General features: G+C 33.6%; 4 protein-coding genes and 1 non-coding gene across 15 annotated transcripts; 1 reads left to right on the plus strand and 4 right to left on the minus strand.

Moving 5' to 3' along the window:
• Nucleotides 1-6,061: 6,061 nt before the first annotated feature.
• LOC135266459 (globin-like) lies at nt 6,062-8,033 on the minus strand. The gene is made up of 4 exons (XM_064357213.1): nt 7,209-8,033; nt 6,702-6,861; nt 6,427-6,649; nt 6,062-6,379 (listed from the first exon to the last, which is right to left on the minus strand). The coding sequence occupies exons 2-4, from the start codon at nt 6,857-6,859 to the stop codon at nt 6,254-6,256; spliced, it is 507 nt and encodes a 168-aa protein (XP_064213283.1). The 5' UTR covers nt 6,860-6,861; nt 7,209-8,033; the 3' UTR covers nt 6,062-6,253.
• LOC663571 (globin) lies at nt 8,029-8,710 on the minus strand. The gene is made up of 4 exons (XM_015982962.2): nt 8,679-8,710; nt 8,462-8,629; nt 8,193-8,415; nt 8,029-8,142 (listed from the first exon to the last, which is right to left on the minus strand). Exons 1-4 carry the CDS (start codon nt 8,708-8,710, stop codon nt 8,029-8,031), a joined length of 537 nt encoding a protein of 178 aa, XP_015838448.2.
• LOC663554 (facilitated trehalose transporter Tret1) lies at nt 8,579-15,528 on the minus strand. Of its 10 annotated transcripts, none has more exons than XM_015983046.2 (6): nt 15,504-15,528; nt 13,941-14,144; nt 10,998-13,889; nt 10,795-10,940; nt 10,611-10,743; nt 8,579-8,629 (listed from the first exon to the last, which is right to left on the minus strand). In XM_015983046.2, exons 1-3 carry the CDS (start codon nt 15,511-15,513, stop codon nt 12,625-12,627), a joined length of 1,479 nt encoding a protein of 492 aa, XP_015838532.1. In that variant the 5' UTR covers nt 15,514-15,528; the 3' UTR covers nt 8,579-8,629; nt 10,611-10,743; nt 10,795-10,940; nt 10,998-12,624. The 10 variants fall into 10 exon arrangements, with proteins under 10 accessions (XP_015838532.1, XP_015838533.1, XP_064213275.1 ...); XM_015983047.2 differs by lacking the exon at nt 15,504-15,528 and adding an exon at nt 14,911-15,205; XM_064357205.1 differs by lacking the exon at nt 15,504-15,528 and adding an exon at nt 10,941-10,954 and having other exon boundaries at nt 10,795-10,863; nt 13,941-14,323.
• Nucleotides 15,529-16,536: 1,008 nt separating this feature from the next.
• Nucleotides 16,537-17,316, minus strand: LOC103314147 (uncharacterized). Of its 2 annotated transcripts, XR_010334515.1 has the most exons (4): nt 17,200-17,316; nt 16,963-17,142; nt 16,746-16,918; nt 16,537-16,691 (listed from the first exon to the last, which is right to left on the minus strand). It is a non-coding gene; the product is annotated as an uncharacterized LOC103314147 (transcript). The 2 variants fall into 2 exon arrangements; XR_010334514.1 differs by lacking the exon at nt 17,200-17,316 and having other exon boundaries at nt 16,963-17,166.
• Nucleotides 17,317-17,364: 48 nt separating this feature from the next.
• On the plus strand, nt 17,365-19,012 carry LOC663537 (uncharacterized protein). The gene is made up of 5 exons (XM_969577.5): nt 17,365-17,747; nt 17,807-18,095; nt 18,232-18,507; nt 18,559-18,705; nt 18,752-19,012. The coding sequence occupies exons 1-5, from the start codon at nt 17,551-17,553 to the stop codon at nt 18,908-18,910; spliced, it is 1,068 nt and encodes a 355-aa protein (XP_974670.1). The 5' UTR covers nt 17,365-17,550; the 3' UTR covers nt 18,911-19,012.
• The last annotated feature ends 2 nt before the right edge of the window (nt 19,013-19,014 follow it).

Raw genomic sequence — 19,014 nt, forward strand, 5'->3', positions numbered from 1 at the left:
TCAAATGAAACCTATTCTATCTTATAGATTTTGATGTGCTCTTTACGATCGAACAAACCGTTTTCTTCTAGCTCTTTTAGTTTGGCCGTAATCGGCGTTTGAAAATTGAAAATTTTTTTGCGAGATATCGCCTTAAGTCCTATGCCATTTTGTAGAGTTTTTTATTCCGGTTATCCTCCATTTTTCCGTTTCTCGATATCTTTAATAGTTTCGCCGTAATTGTCGATTGAAAATTGAAAAAAAGTGAAAATGGAAACCTTTTTTTGCGTTTTTCTCGGAAACTGTAAGACTTAGAGCAACGAACAAAAAACCATCTGATAGCGCTTAATTTTGTCTATTTTTTCGACCAAACCCGGAGCCGCTCCGGGCAACGGTTCCGGCTACAGAGGCGATCAAAGTTTTTCACTAAAAAAATTCATAAAAAAAAAACTAAAAGTCGTAGAGCATTGCGGTTTGTTCGGTTGAATTCTACGGCTCATTTTACATATTATATCGATTTTTCACAAGAATTAAAAATTTAAAAATTTTTGCCTAAATTTGGGGTAGCCATTTGTCATAGTGAAAAATTTTATTCATTAAAAAAATTCATAACTCGAAAACTAAAAGTCGTAGAGCAGTGCGGTTTGTTCTATTGGATTCAGCGGCTTTTTTTCTTTATTATACTAATTTTTCACGCAATTTAAAATTTTCATTTTTTTTGCTCAAATTTCCTGAGTACTACACTACTTACCTTCAAAGAGATGAAAAAAAAATTTTTTTAAACTCACTCCAGCAAATTTTTATGGACTTCTATATGTCTTAACAACTCACTAAAGTTGTTAAAAGTCCACAAAAAGTCCATATGTTCAATTTTTTGATGTTTGATTTTTTCAATTTTTGTCGCGATTTTGGTCGATTTCGGGTACCCGGAACATTTCTCGAGCAATAGCTCCGGAACTATTAGAGATAACCCCATGAAGTGTATTATCGTTGGAAAGCTCTTTAAATTATCTATTTTTTTCAAAAAAGATTATTGTTCTCCGACTAATAGTTTTCGAGCAAATTGCTGCTAAATGCAAAAATTGGTAAAATTTTAAAAAATTTATAACTAAGAAACTATTGGGAATTTGGCAATTTTCTCGATGCCAATCGATTTCCCGGATCATTTTGCATAGGTATGGATCAAAACAGTTCCACTTTTTACAATAGTTTAGCCGTAAATGAGAAAATAAAAAAAATTAAAAAAAAGTTAACACCCCCCCCTTAAAATTGGTCAATTTTTAAAGTGTCTCAAAATCAAATGAAACCTATTCTATCTTATAGATTTTGATGTGCTCTTTACGATCGAACAAACCGTTTTCTTCTAGCTCTTTTAGTTTGGCCGTAATCGGCGTTTGAAAATTGAAAATTTTTTTGCGAGATATCGCCTTAAGTCCTATGCCATTTTGTAGAGTTTTTTATTCCGGTTATCCTCCATTTTTCCGTTTCTCGATATCTTTAATAGTTTCGCCGTAATTGGCGATTGAAAATTGAAAAAAAGTGAAAATGGAAACCTTTTTTTGCGTTTTTCTCGGAAACTGTAAGACTTAGAGCAACGAACAAAAAACCATCTGATAGCGCTTAATTTTGTCTATTTTTTCGACTAAACCCGGAGCCGCTCCGGGCAACGGTTCCGGCTACAGAGGCGATCAAAGTTTTTCACTAAAAAAATTCATAAAAAAAAAACTAAAAGTCGTAGAGCATTGCGGTTTGTTCGGTTGAATTCTACGGCTCATTTTACATATTATATCGATTTTTTACAAGAATTAAAAATTTAAAAATTTTTGCCTAAATTTAGGGTAGCCATTTGTCATAGTGAAAAATTTTATTCATTAAAAAAATTCATAACTCGAAAATTAAAAGTCGTAGAGCAGTGCGGTTTGTTCTATTGGATTCAGCGGCTTTTTTTCTTTATTATACTAATTTTTCACGCAATTTAAAATTTTCATTTTTTTTGCTCAAATTTCCTGAGTACTACACTACTTACCTTCAAAGAGATGAAAAAAAAATTTTTTTTAAACTCACTCCAGCAAATTTTTATGGACTTCTATATGTCTTAACAACTCACTAAAGTTGTTAAAAGTCCACAAGAAGTCCATATGTTCAATTTTTTGATGTTTGATTTTTTCAATTTTTGTCGCGATTTTGGTCGATTTCGGGTACCCGGAACATTTCTCGAGCAATAGCTCCGGAACTATTAGAGATAACCCCATGAAGTGTATTATCGTTGGAAAGCTATTTAAATTATCTATTTTTTTCAAAAAAGATTATTGTTCTCCGACTAATAGTTTTCGAGCAAATTGCTGCTAAATGCAAAAATTGGTAAAATTTTAAAAAATTCATAACTAAAAAACTATTGGGAATTTGGCAATTTTCTCGATGCCAATCGATTCCCCGGATCATTTTGCATAGGTATGGATCAAAACAGTTCCACTTTTTACAATAGTTTAGCCGTAAATGAGAAAATAAAAAAAATTAAAAAAAAGTTAACACCCCCCCCTTAAAATTGGTCAATTTTTAAAGTGTCTCAAAATCAAATGAAACCTATTCTATCTTATAGATTTTGATGTGCTCTTTACGATCGAACAAACCGTTTTCTTCTAGCTCTTTTAGTTTGGCCGTAATCGGCGTTTGAAAATTGAAAATTTTTTTGCGAGATATCGCCTTAAGTCCTATGCCATTTTGTAGAGTTTTTTATTCCGGTTATCCTCCATTTTTCCGTTTCTCGATATCTTTAATAGTTTCGCCGTAATTGGCGATTGAAAATTGAAAAAAAGTGAAAATGGAAACCTTTTTTTGCGTTTTTCTCGGAAACTGTAAGACTTAGAGCAACGAACAAAAAACCATCTGATAGCGCTTAATTTTGTCTATTTTTTCGACCAAACCCGGAGCCGCTCCGGGCAACGGTTCCGGCTACAGAGGCGATCAAAGTTTTTCACTAAAAAAATTCATAAAAAAAAAACTAAAAGTCGTAGAGCATTGCGGTTTGTTCGGTTGAATTCTACGGCTCATTTTACATATTATATCGATTTTTCACAAGAATTAAAAATTTAAAAATTTTTGCCTAAATTTAGGGTAGCCATTTGTCATTGTGAAAATTTTTATTCATTAAAAAAATTCATAACTCGAAAACTAAAAGTCGTAGAGCAGTGCGGTTTGTTCTATTGGATTCAGCGGCTTTTTTTCTTTATTATACTAATTTTTCACGCAATTTAAAATTTTCATTTTTTTTGCTCAAATTTCCTGAATACTACACTACTTACCTTGAAAGAGATGAAAAAAAAATTTTTTTTAAACTCACTCCAGCAAATTTTTATGGACTTCTATATGTCTTAACAACTCACTAAAGTTGTTAAAAGTCCACAAAAAGTCCATATGTTCAATTTTTTGATGTTTGATTTTTTCAATTTTTGTCGCGATTTTGGTCGATTTCGGGTACCCGGAACATTTCTCGAGCAATAGCTCCGGAACTATTAGAGGTAACCCCATGAAGTGTATTATCGTTGAAAAGCTCTTTAAATTTTCTATTTTTTTCAAAAAAGATTATTGTTCTCCGACTTATAGTTTTCGAGCAAATTGCTGCTAAATGCAAAAATTGGTAAAATTTTAAAAAATTCATAACTAAAAAACTATTGGGAATTTGGCAATTTTCTCGATGCCAATCGATTCCCCGGATCATTTTGCATAGGTATGGATCAAAACAGTTCCACTTTTTACAATAGTTTAGCCGTAAATGAGAAAATAAAAAAAATTAAAAAAAAGTTAACACCCCCCCCTTAAAATTGCTCAATTTTTAAAGTGTCTCAAAATCAAATGAAACCTATTCCATTTTATAGATTTTGATGTGCTCTTTACGATCGAACAAACCGTTTTCTTCTAGCTCTTTTAGTTTGGCCGTAATCGGCGTTTGAAAATTGAAAATTTTTTTGCGAGATATCGCCTTAAGTCCTATGCCATTTTGTAGAGTTTTTTATTCCGGTTATCCTCCATTTTTCCGTTTCTCGATATCTTTAATAGTTTCGCCGTAATTGGCGATTGAAAATTGAAAAAAAGTGAAAATGGAAACCTTTTTTTGCGTTTTTCTCGGAAACTGTAAGACTTAGAGCAACGAACAAAAAACCATCTGATAGCGCTTAATTTTGTCTATTTTTTCGACCAAACCCGGAGCCGCTCCGGGCAACGGTTCCGGCTACAGAGGCGATCAAAGTTTTTCACTAAAAAAATTCATAAAAAAAAAACTAAAAGTCGTAGAGCATTGCGGTTTGTTCGGTTGAATTCTACGGCTCATTTTACATATTATATCGATTTTTCACAAGAATTAAAAATTTAAAAATTTTTGCCTAAATTTAGGGTAGCCATTTGTCATTGTGAAAATTTTTATTCATTAAAAAAATTCATAACTCGAAAACTAAAAGTCGTAGAGCAGTGCGGTTTGTTCTATTGGATTCAGCGGCTTTTTTTCTTTATTATACTAATTTTTCACGCAATTTAAAATTTTCATTTTTTTTGCTCAAATTTCCTGAATACTACACTACTTACCTTGAAAGAGATGAAAAAAAAATTTTTTTTAAACTCACTCCAGCAAATTTTTATGGACTTCTATATGTCTTAACAACTCACTAAAGTTGTTAAAAGTCCACAAAAAGTCCATATGTTCAATTTTTTGATGTTTGATTTTTTCAATTTTTGTCGCGATTTTGGTCGATTTCGGGTACCCGGAACATTTCTCGAGCAATAGCTCCGGAACTATTAGAGGTAACCCCATGAAGTGTATTATCGTTGGAAAGCTCTTTAAATTATCTATCTTTTTCAAAAAAAATTATTGTTCTCCGACTAATAGTTTTCGAGCAAATTGGAGACAAATGCAAAAATTGGTAAAATTTTAAAAAATTCATAACTAAAAAACTATTGGGAATTTGGCAATTTTCTCGATGCCAATCGATTCCCCGGATCATTTTGCATAGGAATGGATCAAAATAGTTCCACTTTTTCGAATAGTTTAGCCAAAAATGAGAAAATAAAAAAAATTAAAAAAAAGTTAACACCCCCCCCTTAAAATCGGTCAATTTTTAAAGTGTCTCAAAATCAAATGAAACCTATTCTATCTTATAGATTTTGATGTGCTCTTTACGATCGAACAAACCGTTTTCTTCTAGCTCTTTTAGTTTGGCCGTAATCGGCGTTTGAAAATTGAAAATTTTTTTGCGAGATATCGCCTTAAGTCCTATGCCATTTTGTAGAGTTTTTTATTCCGGTTATCCTCCATTTTTCCGTTTCTCGATATCTTTAATAGTTTCGCCGTAATTGGCGATTGAAAATTGAAAAAAAGTGAAAATGGAAACCTTTTTTTGCGTTTTTCTCGGAAACTGTAAGACTTAGAGCAACGAACAAAAAACCATCTGATAGCGCTTAATTTTGTCTATTTTTTCGACCAAACCCGGAGCCGCTCCGGGCAACGGTTCCGGCTACAGAGGCGATCAAAGTTTTTCACTAAAAAAATTCATAAAAAAAAAACTAAAAGTCGTAGAGCATTGCGGTTTGTTCGGTTGAATTCTACGGCTCATTTTACATATTATATCGATTTTTCACAAGAATTAAAAATTTAAAAATTTTTGCCTAAATTTAGGGTAGCCATTTGTCATAGTGAAAAATTTTATTCATTAAAAAAATTCATAACTCGAAAACTAAAAGTCGTAGAGCAGTGCGGTTTGTTCTATTGGATTCAGCGGCTTTTTTTCTTTATTATACTAATTTTTCACGCAATTTAAAATTTTCATTTTTTTTGCTCAAATTTCCTGAGTACTACACTACTTACCTTCAAAGAGATGAAAAAAAAATTTTTTTTAAACTCACTCCAGCAAATTTTTATGGACTTCTATATGTCTTAACAACTCACTAAAGTTGTTAAAAGTCCACAAAAAGTCCATATGTTCAATTTTTTGATGTTTCATTTTTTCAATTTTTGTCGCAGTTTTTGCTGGGTAAGGATTAAAATAGTTTAACTTTTTCGAATAGCTTAGCCGTAATTGAAAAATTTATGAAGTTAAAAAATTAGAGTAGCTATTTATTTCATGAAGGAATCTTAAGAATACTAAATGTCGTAGAGCAAAACTGTTTGTTCCAGCTCATTTTACATATTATGGTGCAATTGGACGTGAATGACATGTGTAGGACGGTGGAAATAATCAATTCAAAAAATTAAAAAATTGTCTTAAAAGTAAATTTAAATAAAATTTCAATTCTTCTTGTCCAATTCTTTGGCGACTACGCCAAATGCAACTTGCAGTGCCTTATCCCAAGCTTTCAGCGTCTCGTCATTCATCATTTTTTTGAAAAATTCGAGCATAGTCTCCTTGACATGCTATAACTTTTTATTAGTTGTTATCACATTGTAATACAAATACTCACCCAAAATGAAATGGGTTTGACTGTGTTTCTGTGATGATTCCTCCCGATTTTCTCCAAAATGTTGACCAACAATTCACCATCTTTCAAACTATCAATAATCGAATCAACGGCGTACATTACGTTACTACAATGAGCGTGGAATTTTTTACTAGCTCCGAGCTCTTCAAACGGCATATCCCGAAACGGGAAATTTTGTTGCTCCTCCGGATATTTTTTAAAAAGACTGAAACTTGAAATTATTCCTACAAGCAATGGACGAATGACGATAAACTTACAAGAGGAGAAGTTGCACTCCATAGCCCGTCAAATCTTTTTTAATAGGATCCCACGAGGACTGAACGAGAAAAACTTCTCTGGATGTGAGGGTGGTGAGAGGGTCAGGATCATCGGTTCGTGTGGTATAGTATTTATACAAACTGATTAATTGACCCATTTCTAAAGTATAAACAAAGGTGGGACGTAATAATAAATCATTTTTACGACAAAAGTGCGATAAGTGAAATTATTAATTAATAGCCAATGCCACAATATTGACTTTTGTTAATTTGCAAATATTTGCACAGGCATTAGTGGGAAGGCGTTGCATAATTAGGTGGCACCACATCCTCCTTGTATCAATGACTGGGAAAAATCAAGCTTCCGCTTTAGCCTCAAAGAGTAAAAAAATTATAATTGTATTTATTAATTTTTACCAGTATTACAATTGTCCAAGGCCTTGAGTTTACAATTTCTTAATTAATTTTTAATTGGTGTTAAATAAAAAACAAAAATAAGAAACTTACTGGTCTAATTATGCCTTAATCCAAATTATGCTTAATTAACAGAACGTGTTGTAATTCAACGACGACTTCAATCAAATTAGCGCCAACTAAAGGATGTTGAACGTGTTCTCACTACTTGCAGTCTGAACTAGACCTAATCAGTGAGGTATTTATACGTGAGTTGAAATCATATCTTAAAATCACTCAAGATTTGCCGTATTTATTTAAATTAATTTTGCCAATTTAGTTGTAATATTGCGTAATGAACGTAAACAATGAGTATTGCATTATGTAATTTTTCTATTTTGAGACATCTTTCAATATGGAATGCAATAAATTTCACATTGGCTCGTTAGTGCTTTTTTATTATCTGTTGTTGTTGCACTTTGATTATCTTATTTGTTGATAAATTGGGCAATGATTTGATAACAACAATCAATAATGATTTTACGCTTTCAATCAAAGTAAGACTTTCCCTTATTTACAATTTTATAGCATAACAAAAATACTAAACGTTATTATTTATTCAAAAATATTTTTGCAATAATAAAGTGTCACAAAATCAAAAATTATTTTCAGATAGTGCTAATACTACTTATCAAAATAACAAACCCAAAAATTAAAAACAAAAGTGTATCAAATTGTTTAATTAGAATTTATATTGATAGATAACATTCAAACGATTATAAAATAATATTGTCAGTATGTGTATCGTAATACAGTTTTGTATAACTGATTGCCTATAGTAACAGTTCCAGTCAGAAGACGAAGCAAATTCAAAAATAATGTTTAAGTAATCTAATAAAATTATTGCGATCGGTCAAATAATGTAAAATGGGTATTACAGATATTTTATTATGACGCTAAATGCCACTTTTAGTAACTTATCCCAAGTTTCAAGCTCTTCTTTCGTCATGAAAGAACTAAAAAGTTCAATGACGGTTTCTTTCAATTGCTACAAGTTTAATTTAATTGTTTTTTTCGCATTTAAAAACAGTAACTTACGTCATATGCGTCATCTTTAATCCCGTGCCGTTTATGATTTTTCCCGAGTTTTTCTAAAAGACTTACAATAAGTTCGCCGTCGTTCAAATTGGCAATAAGCGAATCCAAAGTGACCATCACACTGTTACAATGTGCGTGAAATTTCTTATCAGTTTTCAATTTCTCATTCGGTACGTCTTTAAAGACGAAATAATTTTTCGTAGCTGGGAATTTTTCAAAGTACCTGAAATGCGAATTATGGCCAAAAATTTCCAAAAACTGAGACTTACAATAGAAGCAGAGCGACTCCATTTCCGGTCAAATCCTTCTTGACCGGAGCCCAAGACGTTTGTATGACATATCTATCTCTCGATGTGAGTCCTGTAATTGGGTCGGGATCGTTCGTCTTGGTCATGTAATAGCTTAATGTGCTCGTTATGATACCCATGATTGCTACACTGCAAAAAGGAAAATGTTTTCAAGCTTGAAAACTAAAGCACCGCTTACATCTTAATCGAGATCTCGAATAGAGTGGACATCCTTTTTTACGACACTTACACCGACCTCTCTATTCAAGTTTATTTCGGCTTTGTGAATTTATATGAGCAGATTGGCCTTGATCTTATTGAAGAATTAGGGGCCTTTCTATAGTACTATAGGGACGGACTCGCTAATTGCACGACGTTTTAGTCGCAGCTAAGTTGTTTTTTTAAAACCATTATTTTTAAATAAATTAGCAACATTCAAATTACGTTTGGGAATGTTATTTTAACGTTGCATTTACGTACAAGTTCGCTCTGTCGGACCTTTTCTTATAAATTACCGGCACCTTATCCGTTCTTAAATTTAGGGTGCTCTAAATTAGTCAATAATTGTACAATTTTCAACAAAAAAGTTCATAATAAATTCTACAAAAAAAATTAAAACTCATTCTACCAATGTTTTATGGACTCTTTCATGCGTTTACAACCCTCTGAAAATGTTAAATGTGCAAAAAAAAGTTAACAACATTGATTTTTTTAATTTTTGATTTATGTAATTTTTGTCGCGATTTGGTCGATTTCCGGTAGCAGGAACATTTATCGAACAATAGCTCCGGAAATATTAGAGATAACCCCATGAAGTGTATTATCGTTGGAAAGCTATTTTTTTCAAAAAAGATTATTGTTTTCCGATTAATAGTTTTCGAAAAAATTGCTAACAATAGAAAAAATAGGTAAAATTTAAAAAAAATTATACCCAAAAAACCATTTGGAATTTGTCGATTTTCTTGATGCCAGTCGATCCATTTCGCATGGGTAAGAATTAATGTAGTTTCACTTTTTCAAATAGTTTAGCCGTAATTGAGAACAATTTGCTTAAAATTAAGGTAGCCATTTTATAGTGGAAAATTTAATTCAACAAAAAAATTCATAACTCAAAAACTAAAAGTCGTAGAGCAATGCGATTTGTTCCATTGAATTCAGCGGCTCATTTTCTGTATTGTACGAACTTTTAACGAGATCTAGAATCTTAAAGTTTTTTGCTAAAAATTAGATAATTAAGTATTTCCTATAGTGGAGAATTTTTTCTTATAGTTTCACTTTTTCAAATAGTTTAGGCGTAATTGAGAAAATTAAAAAAAATAAATTTGTTAACACTCAAACTCGAATCTTAAAAACTAAAAGTCGTGGAGCAAAACGTTTTGTTCCAAGTGAATTCAGCGGCTCATTTTCTGAATTACACCAGCTTTTCACGAGTTTTAAAATATTGTATTTTTTGCTTTCATTAAGATTACATTATCAGTTTTTTTTTTAATTCTTTATTAAATAAATAATAATGTTTCTCTGTCTTCGACTATCTAATAATTAATGAACAACTTACGAATTGCCCTGAAGTCGTTTTTTATTATTTTTTTATTTGACTCATTAGAATTTTTGTCAATGTAAACTGCAAATAATTCAAATATTGAATAAAAAAATACAATGTAGCTTTTTGATTTTTTTCGGACGTATAAATAGAAGTAGCCACTTACCCAATGAATTCTTATCTTTCAATCTTTAGCACGCGCAAATACTTGCACAAATATATTGACCATTATTTAAAAAAAAGCATGAGCTTTGTTGAAACAGTGCCCTACCAGAAGAAACAAAATAATTTTAAGCACTGTTTGAATAGAGCGTAATTATTGAATTTTTTATGAAAAATGGGCTCAAATATTAATGTAAAACCCAAAAATTTTGCGTTTTAAAAATCAAACACAATTATTTCGTCTTTTATTTGTAAATGAAATCAAACAACTAAACCGTTTTAAATTAATAATCATTATGGCCGATTGTTATTCCAATTAATTTGATAGCCTAAAGCTCTTAAGTTGGTTACTTAATTCCTAATCAAAATGAATGAGTGAATTAATTCGAGCGATATTTTTTTAATTAAGTATTAATTGTAGCAACTCACAATTAATTCCGTTTAGGATTCGGGCGCACCACAAGCGTCGTTGTTTTCGTGTGTCTTGTCTCAAACTAAATTTATAATATCGTGCGAACGCCTTCCCCACAATCTACAACAAAAGATGTGCAACGTGCTGCCGCTACATTCTGAATTAGATCTAATCAATAGGAACACGTAATGAATACCTTACCAGTCTCTATTACACCAAAACCCACAAACACACACAATTTACAAACGAGTCAGTTTTCTTGCAATCACCCTGTACATCATCATCATCAACCGCAATGTAATAATATTGTGAAATCATTGATACTTTATTTCTTACGTCAAGCTTACCTAGAAGTACAACGCTTCAAAAAACATTACAAGGCTTTTTTATTTCTGATGTGACACCAAATTTGTTGCTACAAGTTAATAAAGTTGTTGCATCTTGATTAGTTTCCGGTGAGAGGCCTTGATTTTTAATTAATGTCTTCATTAAGAGTCATCGGAAAAAATGATTTTAATGGAAAATATGGAAAATAGCACGCGTTATCTGTTTGTTTGGGTCATGTGAGTAGACACATGATGCTCTCCTTTATTTGCACACGAAATTTATTTTTGAAAGTGCTAAAAATGATTTGTTTGTCCAAATAATTTTATTGCCACTGTTGTGTATTGTTGACTTTCGATTATCTGCTCCTCAATACATACTGTATCTGTTTTAATTCCCATTATCGTTGCTTGGATCTGTCTGATGCAATAAATTAACGAAAGGTTAAGAGGTTGATAAGAGATTTTGATTATCGCACTCGTCACATGAATCATACTAAATAAGGCATGAATGAAAAATTATAGACTTGAGAGGTGATTTGGCAAAAAAAATTATCGAGAATCAAGAATTTTGGAACTAAATTAAACAGACAGTCACTATAAAATGCAATTAAAATCTATTTCGGTGCGTTAATGTCCGACTTAAACCAACAATTTATTTTCGAATCATTGGAAACAGTTTAATTTTAGGCTCAATACAATGCAAAAAATTAATAAAACCAAGCTGGTGCGATCTTTGCCTATCTGTGGGGTCAGAATTAATCGGTATTTTTATTACAAGTCATTACAAAGACACGCATTTACGCAGTGATTTTTGAATAGAAAAGTATTACATCTTTTAACAGCAAAACCCACCAAAAAAATAAAAACCACCTTCTTGTTGAATTTAAACCATTTAAGCAAATATACAAGTAGTTTTTTCTGTTGACAATGCAATATAAATTAAGCTCATTTATTTTAATATTTTTTTAAGAATGATTCAATCGAAATTTGCTCCTCTTTTTGCAAAACTCCATTATACTCAATCTGCAAATTAAATTGAGACCACGAACCACCAATATCATCAATTTAGTATCCCATTAACGTTCACTTCCATTATAAATAAAAGACACGTGCACTTATAGTCTTTAATTAAGTTCTTATTGTGTACAAGTCATCTATTGCATGTTAAACTCGAATAAACGTTTCATTGAAACGACTATCAGACATTTAACTTATGTTTGGCAATTTAAACAGCCCAAAACGCACGCAAATTTACAAAATCGATGAGTTATTTTTGCTTCAAAAAATTCAAATCTGTTGTGTGGCTCCCTCTATTTAAAGTTTTCTACTTGATCGTAGTTTGTGTATTGTGCGCTAGATGTCTGGTGTAGTTTTGACACAAGCCCACTCGATTGTCATTCTTAGTAAAATGCACACAGACCTGTCGACACATTTGCACTCAGAAAAGTGCAATGAACTCATCCGATTGTTGCAAGAATGCCACAATGATCATCCCTATCGGAAATTCGTCGGTTATTGCAATTCCCTCGACCATCAAATGACCAAATGTCTGAAAGAAGAACGACTAGCTCGACGTCAACGGAACTTTGAAAAGTCCAAAGAGATGAAGGAAAAATTGCGGAGACTACTTCGTGAGGATACAAACTTAGAATAAGTAGTGAATCAATTAAGTCAATTGTAATGATGTAAGAAGAAATAAACGAAATCACGTGTTATTCGATTTATTGTTACTTTTATTGGGCACAAAAATTATCACAAAGATGATAGAGAAGGTGCTAGCTGTCAGAAATAAGCACAAAGGGGTGACCAGCCCCATATTGGTGAATAAAACCTGGAAGATTTTAGTTATGGTCAAAGCTAGCATTGAGTTAGACATGACGAAAAATTGGACTACGACTTTGTTTGCTTCCTTGGGGAACAATTCAGGGATCAGGAGGACAGGAACGGTTCCTAATCCCACAGTATAGACTAGAATGTACAATAGCAGGCCCACCAAAGAGGTGAATTGCCAAAACTGGACGTTTAGTTCCTCAACTAACACTACAATATTTAACACTAGTAATACTGACACTCCAATTGAGGAGAACAAGAGAACGTACTTTTTGTTATGACTCGGGACACAAAAAGTCCCGTAAAAATTCGCCACTAGGAAAATAAGAGCATAGGCCAAGGCACACATTTCGGGCCTCGGACAATGTGTCCTCTCAAAAATCATTTGCGAGTAAACCAATGTGGCTATAGCTCCCGAAAACTGTCCAAAAAACACCAGTCCAACAAAAACCACCAAACTCCTCCTCAAACTCTTGTCCCTAACTAAGTCACAAAACCCCAGACTGCAATCAGGAGCATTGATCCGCTCCTTAATCTTCACAATTTCCTCGCTAACGCTCAAATCAGGACTCAGAAACGCTATCAATTTCCTCGCCTCGGTCATTTTACCACTCTTGACCAATTCGCGTGGAGTTGACGGCAAGAAAATGGCAAGGAAAAGGACCAGAACTGAGAGGATTGAGTTAATGATGCTGAAATTTCGGAAATCGACAAACGGTCCGTAAGAGAAGGCCATAACCACTCCTAGGAAAACATAGAGGTTGATTTGTTTGGCCATGGTTTGGGCGAGAGAGTCTTGGCAGATTTCGGTGATGTAGAGTTTGACTTGACCGGTGCCGAAACCATTTCCTGCACCAATCAGGAAGCGGCTCCCCAGGAGCCAGAAAATATCGCGGGCTTGCCACATCAGGATCCAGCCAATGGTGATGAGGCTGGCGCCGATTATGATCCCGTATTTTGCTCCAATTCGGTCAATTGTGGAAAAAGGGGTGGAGACAGTATTGCCAATCATGAGGAAGCCTGCCACCATGGCACTTTGGTCCATACTGATCCAGACTGGGGCCCCAGGTTGGACCAAAGTGGGATAAGTTGGGGAAGGCCACCCTAACATTATGCCAAAGGGGAGGCACATAAGTGTTGCTAGAAAAATTTTTTTTAAGTAATGGTGGTAGTGGTGGTAACTGGACTTACCACAGATCGATGGTAGGATTTGCCAGACTTTCCGCCGAAATTTCGAAGGGACCATCTCTCCTTTCGTTTCGAAGACGTAAACGCACTCATGGTTGAGCTTCATCTCCACTTGTCTTTTATTAGCTTCCATTGGGGCGCACTTAGCTAAATATTTTTGTTGATTTATCACTTTTATTGTTTTATACCTGAGATCAGCAACTGATTCTAAAATAAATAAAGTGTGTTGATTTTGCGTGTGTTGCCAAAAGAATGCCGGCTGAAGATTGCTTAAATATTGTGTGTGGTTTATTAGCGTTTTGCCGCATGCGGTCATTATTGTGACGGCCTTCAATAATGAACAATTGTTTATAGGCTGATAAATTTTAATTGATTTGGTACAGAAAGAATTTGTGGCTGGGATGGAATCAGCTGGCTGAGGAGACGCTGCCAAGTCTAAATTTAAATGTCAAGCTGAAATCGCGGAAACTTCTCTTATCAAACACTGTGAAACTTTATAGCACTGCAAATAGTATTAGATAAGTGCATAAAGAATCGCTTTGTGGAAAGTTTTCGGAATTTACACATTTAAATAGGCGAAATGACTCAGTAATAAAAAAATATGAGTTTGGTTTTTTTTCTTTCTGGGAACAATTAAAAAAATAACAGGTTTGTTTTTCTGAAAGCATACCTAATAATTGTCTAAACAAAAATTTAATAATGATTTAAGATTCATAGTAGACATTTTTCAAAGTAGGATTTTGTCGAAAGTACGTTCAAGTTTCAGTTTTTTTCTTTATGAAAATACATACGACGTTAAGCTATATTTTTTTTAAATTAATTTGTAAAATTAAGCAAGCAATAAAAAAACTTTTATAGTTAAAAGTCCTTAACATTTAGCACTATTATTAAGTCCTTTACGAGAAAGTTAAAGGAACAGTCCAACAAAAAAAGTCTAATTTTTTAGAGAAATAATTCAAAAAATCGTACTTACGTTTCACAAAATTGGCAATAATTTTCACGCCTCTCCAGTCATATAGTGGCACTGCTACACCACATAATTATACAATATGTAATAATAAACCCTTTGTTTATTTAACACTACATGCAATCTGCCCATTAATTAATTCAACCTGTGGTCTTAATTTGTTATTATTTACAGACAAAATGATATTTCTGTGTTAATAACACGTGTGATGTCTGATAAAGGAATTGAAGCGAGCCAAAATTTGCTAATTAATCACTGAATTTTTTGATAAAATTCTTAAACTACTACTCAAACAAGACTACGGCCAAGTCGCGGGAATATTAGATAATAGTACAGTGATTCTCAAACATATTGAGGAAAAAAGAAACGCGGCGTAATCCAGGAGTGGATTAAGAGTTTTGCATTGACATATTGGGGGATTATCTACATACCTATATACGTAAAATGTCACTTTTTCGAGTCTGTTTGATTTATTTCATTGGAAAAGTACAGAATTTTTGCCTAACAGTAAAAAATACCGTATTGTTATAACTATTGCAAATATTCTAAGCCATAGCTTCTTTCACTCATGTGTGGGCATTCACCTTTCTTTTACTTACCTCTACACATGTGGTCTGGACCATCACAAAGACGATTGATTATCCTAACTGGTTTACAGTCTTGTATTAAGAATCGGTGGAGCTTTGAACTTTTATGTTGTTCTTAATACGAAAGTGTTTTTTTTTTATAATTTATAACACGGTATAAAAATAAGTACACAAATCACAGTTTGGTGTGCAAACCCAGGTATTTTTCTAAATGAGCTCCTTCTCCAACGAAACTTATTACAGCGCAGTATCGTATAATAACAACCCTGCACAAGTCGTTATAAAAACTGTTCGAAATGTAAACACCCTCTATGAAAAGAAAACATGTTTGTGATAACAATCTACGGAAATATAATTAATAAATTTTTGATTTGTGTGTGCACAAAAAAATAATTTTTGGAGAAGTAACGAGTCAATAATTATGTTATAGATTTTTGTTGGAGGTAAAAATGTTGGCAACTTCTGGCAGACTATAGATTGTTATTATGTATTGTTGTATAGAAATAAATTTCAAAGACAAGGTTAAAAATTAATTTATGACGTTTGAAATTCGTTATCTTTGAACTTGTAATTACCGACACGAAACAATTTCGCAAAAATTATTGTCGCAGCTGCTCCTTATTTATTCCCAGATTAATTAAGAAGAAATTGAATAAAAAAACAGTTTTATTTTTCAATAAATATGCTTTTTAAAACCCAAATTCTCAACCAATCCCTTGCAAGAGAAAGTCTAGCCCTTAAACAAATCGCAATTACGGGGCGGAGTCAATTCAAAAACAGGTGTCAATGATTAGTGAAAGTGCCATTTTAAAACTATAAGGACTGTATTAACTCCTCCCACCCTTGTGTTTTAGTGGCCAAGTCATCCATTTTGTGGATGAGTTATTGAAAATTTATGTCGAGGATAAAGTAAGTTTAATAACGAAGTTTCTAACAAGTATAGTACTGTCTAATGTGTAATTATTTTTTTTATATCTGGAAATTCAAAAAAAATAAACTCATGGAATGTTGGTTGCCTAACCACAACATTTAATAAAACAATTGATAACAAAAGAAAACCATTTATTTTATCAATTATTACAAAACTTGTTCCCAGTAATTAATTCTTTCTTCCAACTTGTAACATTTCTGGATTTTTGTGGCAAACAACTTTCTTATATTATCATTGGGAAAAACTCTCAACTTTCCCCAGACAAATAACTAAAACATTTTTATGATTTTTTTCAAGAAACAGCTACAAAAATGGACTTTTACTGTATCTCCAAGTTGAAAATTCGGAGCAGGCTTGTGTTCAAGCTGACTGGATGCAAATTTTGTATCATTTGAATCTGTAGATTGGGTCATATTTGAATTATTCTTTGCAGTTTTTGTAACATTAGTTAGTCCTGGTGGGACAAAACAGTCCATACAACTTGTACCATCATCAACTAGAAATCTTTTAAGCACAAATTAATTGAGAAAAAAAACTTACTTGTGTATTTTATAAACGTATCGAGTTTGCTACCTGATGCTTCGGTGATTGTTGCACAAACGAGGACTTCAACAAAATATTTTCCTCGCTGAGAAAAAATTTTACCGTGTTGTTCGGCCGATAATAATTCAATTATTGGCAGTTTTACTAATTCCAACCGGATGTCTTTTCTAGCCATCTCTTCAACATTGAGGTTATGTAATGTCGCAAAAAAAAACGCTCAATGATTTTAATTACAATTTTTATTTCATTAGTTGAATTAATACAACATTATTTCGTATTATGGGCACATGTATTTGTGATTTTTGTCGTAGAATTGTTGCAACCAATGCTTAAAAATGGCATCAATTCCCGCGAAATCAATACTACCAACTCCTGTTACCAGCTGTTACGAAGTGTCAACAACAAATTTATAATTAGAATAAACATTCGCAAAAAGTGAATAAACACGCCTAATTTAAATTCTGTCCTTGTCGGCGTGTTGTAGTTTTTAATTTTGGAAACACGTGTGGTGGTTTTTTTGCAGATTTTTGCAAAAAACATCGCTTTGTTTTTTAATGTTCGGCATTTCACACTTTTAACCGAATTATGGAGGCACCCAAAACCTCTGATGTGGTCTTGATAGGTGGCAATTCACACCCAGAATTGGTCAACCTAATTTCGCAACGTTTGGGGGTTAAATTCGGGGGCTGTGCCGTCTACCACAAAACCAACCGGGAGACCATGGTGGAAATCGGTGATTCGGTGCGAGGGAAGGATATTTACATTATTCAAACGGGTACCAAGTGAGTACCATCATGGCCCACCCATGGCTGTTACATTCATGGTATTTTTCCACACACAGAGACGTAAATAACAATATTATGGAGCTTCTAATCATGGCATATGCTTGTAAGACTTCCTCGGCCAAGTCCATTGTGGGGGTTATTCCCTACCTCCCCTACAGCAAACAATGCAAGATGCGGAAACGCGGGAGCATTGTCTCGAAACTTCTGGCCCAGATGATGGTAAAATCTGGGCTCACCCATATCATCACCATGGACCTCCACCAGAAGGAGATCCAGGGCTTTTTCGACTGTCCAGTCGACAACCTACGCGCTAGTCCCTTCCTCCTCCAATATATCCAAGAAAGTGTAAGATTTCAAAATTTTTTTAATAACATGGGGACATTTATTTATTAGGTTGTTATGGCAACGATAATTTTTTGTCATGTCAATTTTTTTTTACCAACCCATCAGCAAAAAAAACTAAATTATAAAAATGTTGCAGATTCCAGACTACCGCAACTCCGTCATAGTGGCCCGCAATCCAGGAACGGCCAAAAAGGCCACTTCCTACGCGGAACGTCTCCGACTGGGGATTGCAGTGATCCATGGGGAGCAAAAAGTGGCAGAATCGGACGAAGTGGATGGGAGGTACTCCCCCCCGACCATCCCCCGGTCCAGGACCATGGACGCAGGCGTGGGGGTCCCAGTCCACATCGCTAAAGAAAAGCCCCCAATTAATGTGGTCGGCGATGTAGGGGGCCGTATCGCTATCATGGTGGTACGAATGAAATTTGGTTCATTAAGTTGGCGCTAATGATTGCTTTGCTAGGACGACTTGATTGATGATGTCCAGTCCTTTGTGACAGCTGCTGAAGTTTTGAAGGAACGTGGGGCTTACAAAATTTACGTTTTGGCTACTCATGGCCTACTATCGTCTGATGCGCCGAGGCTAATTGAGGATTCACCCATTGATGAAGTGGGTTATTTTGCGTTAAGTGTTTTTGCTAATTTTTGATTTTCAGGTTGTGGTGACAAATACGATTCCGCACGAATTGCAAAAAATGCAATGTCATAAAATCAAAACGGTGGATATATCGATTTTGTTGTCGGAAGCGATCAGGAGAATTCACAACAAAGAATCAATGTCGTATCTATTCAAAAATGTCACGCTTGAAGATTAAGCATTTCGCATATCTTATTAAGTATTAAACTTGTTTTTTTTTTCATGTCAAGTATTTTTGCATCTTTTCTTTCTATGGCGTAAATAAAGTGATTAAAAAGCAGT

This window comes from Tribolium castaneum, chromosome 6 (genome assembly GCF_031307605.1).
Source record: "Tribolium castaneum strain GA2 chromosome 6, icTriCast1.1, whole genome shotgun sequence".
In the NCBI taxonomy this organism is placed as follows: domain Eukaryota; kingdom Metazoa; phylum Arthropoda; class Insecta; order Coleoptera; family Tenebrionidae; genus Tribolium; species Tribolium castaneum.

Bases quoted from the DNA above. Each gene is read 5' to 3' on its own strand.
- LOC135266459 (XM_064357213.1), bottom strand. From the start codon at position 6,859: ATGGGTCAATTAATCAGTTTGTATAAATACTATACCACACGAACCGAT. The intron at 6,650-6,701 runs GTAAGTTTATCG...TTCAAGTTTCAG, and splicing joins GGAGTGCAACTTCTCCTCTT to TCTTTTTAAAAAATATCCGG. The intron at 6,380-6,426 runs GTGAGTATTTGT...AAAAAGTTATAG, and splicing joins TCAAACCCATTTCATTTTGG to CATGTCAAGGAGACTATGCT.
- LOC663571 (XM_015982962.2), bottom strand. From the start codon at position 8,710: ATGTCCACTCTATTCGAGATCTCGATTAAGAT. The intron at 8,630-8,678 runs GTAAGCGGTGCT...TCCTTTTTGCAG, and splicing joins TTCGAGATCTCGATTAAGAT to TGTAGCAATCATGGGTATCA. The intron at 8,143-8,192 runs GTAAGTTACTGT...TTAAACTTGTAG, and splicing joins TTAAAGATGACGCATATGAC to CAATTGAAAGAAACCGTCAT.
- LOC663554 (XM_064357203.1), bottom strand. From the start codon at position 14,253: ATGACCGCATGCGGCAAAACGCTAATAAACCACACACAATATTTAAGC. The intron at 13,890-13,940 runs GTAAGTCCAGTT...AAATTTTTCTAG, and splicing joins AATCCTACCATCGATCTGTG to CAACACTTATGTGCCTCCCC.
- LOC663537 (XM_969577.5), top strand. From the start codon at position 17,551: ATGGAGGCACCCAAAACCTCTGATGTGGTCTTGATAGGTGGCAATTCA. The intron at 18,096-18,231 runs GTAAGATTTCAA...AAAATGTTGCAG, and splicing joins TCCAATATATCCAAGAAAGT to ATTCCAGACTACCGCAACTC. The intron at 18,508-18,558 runs GTACGAATGAAA...TTGCTTTGCTAG, and splicing joins GCCGTATCGCTATCATGGTG to GACGACTTGATTGATGATGT.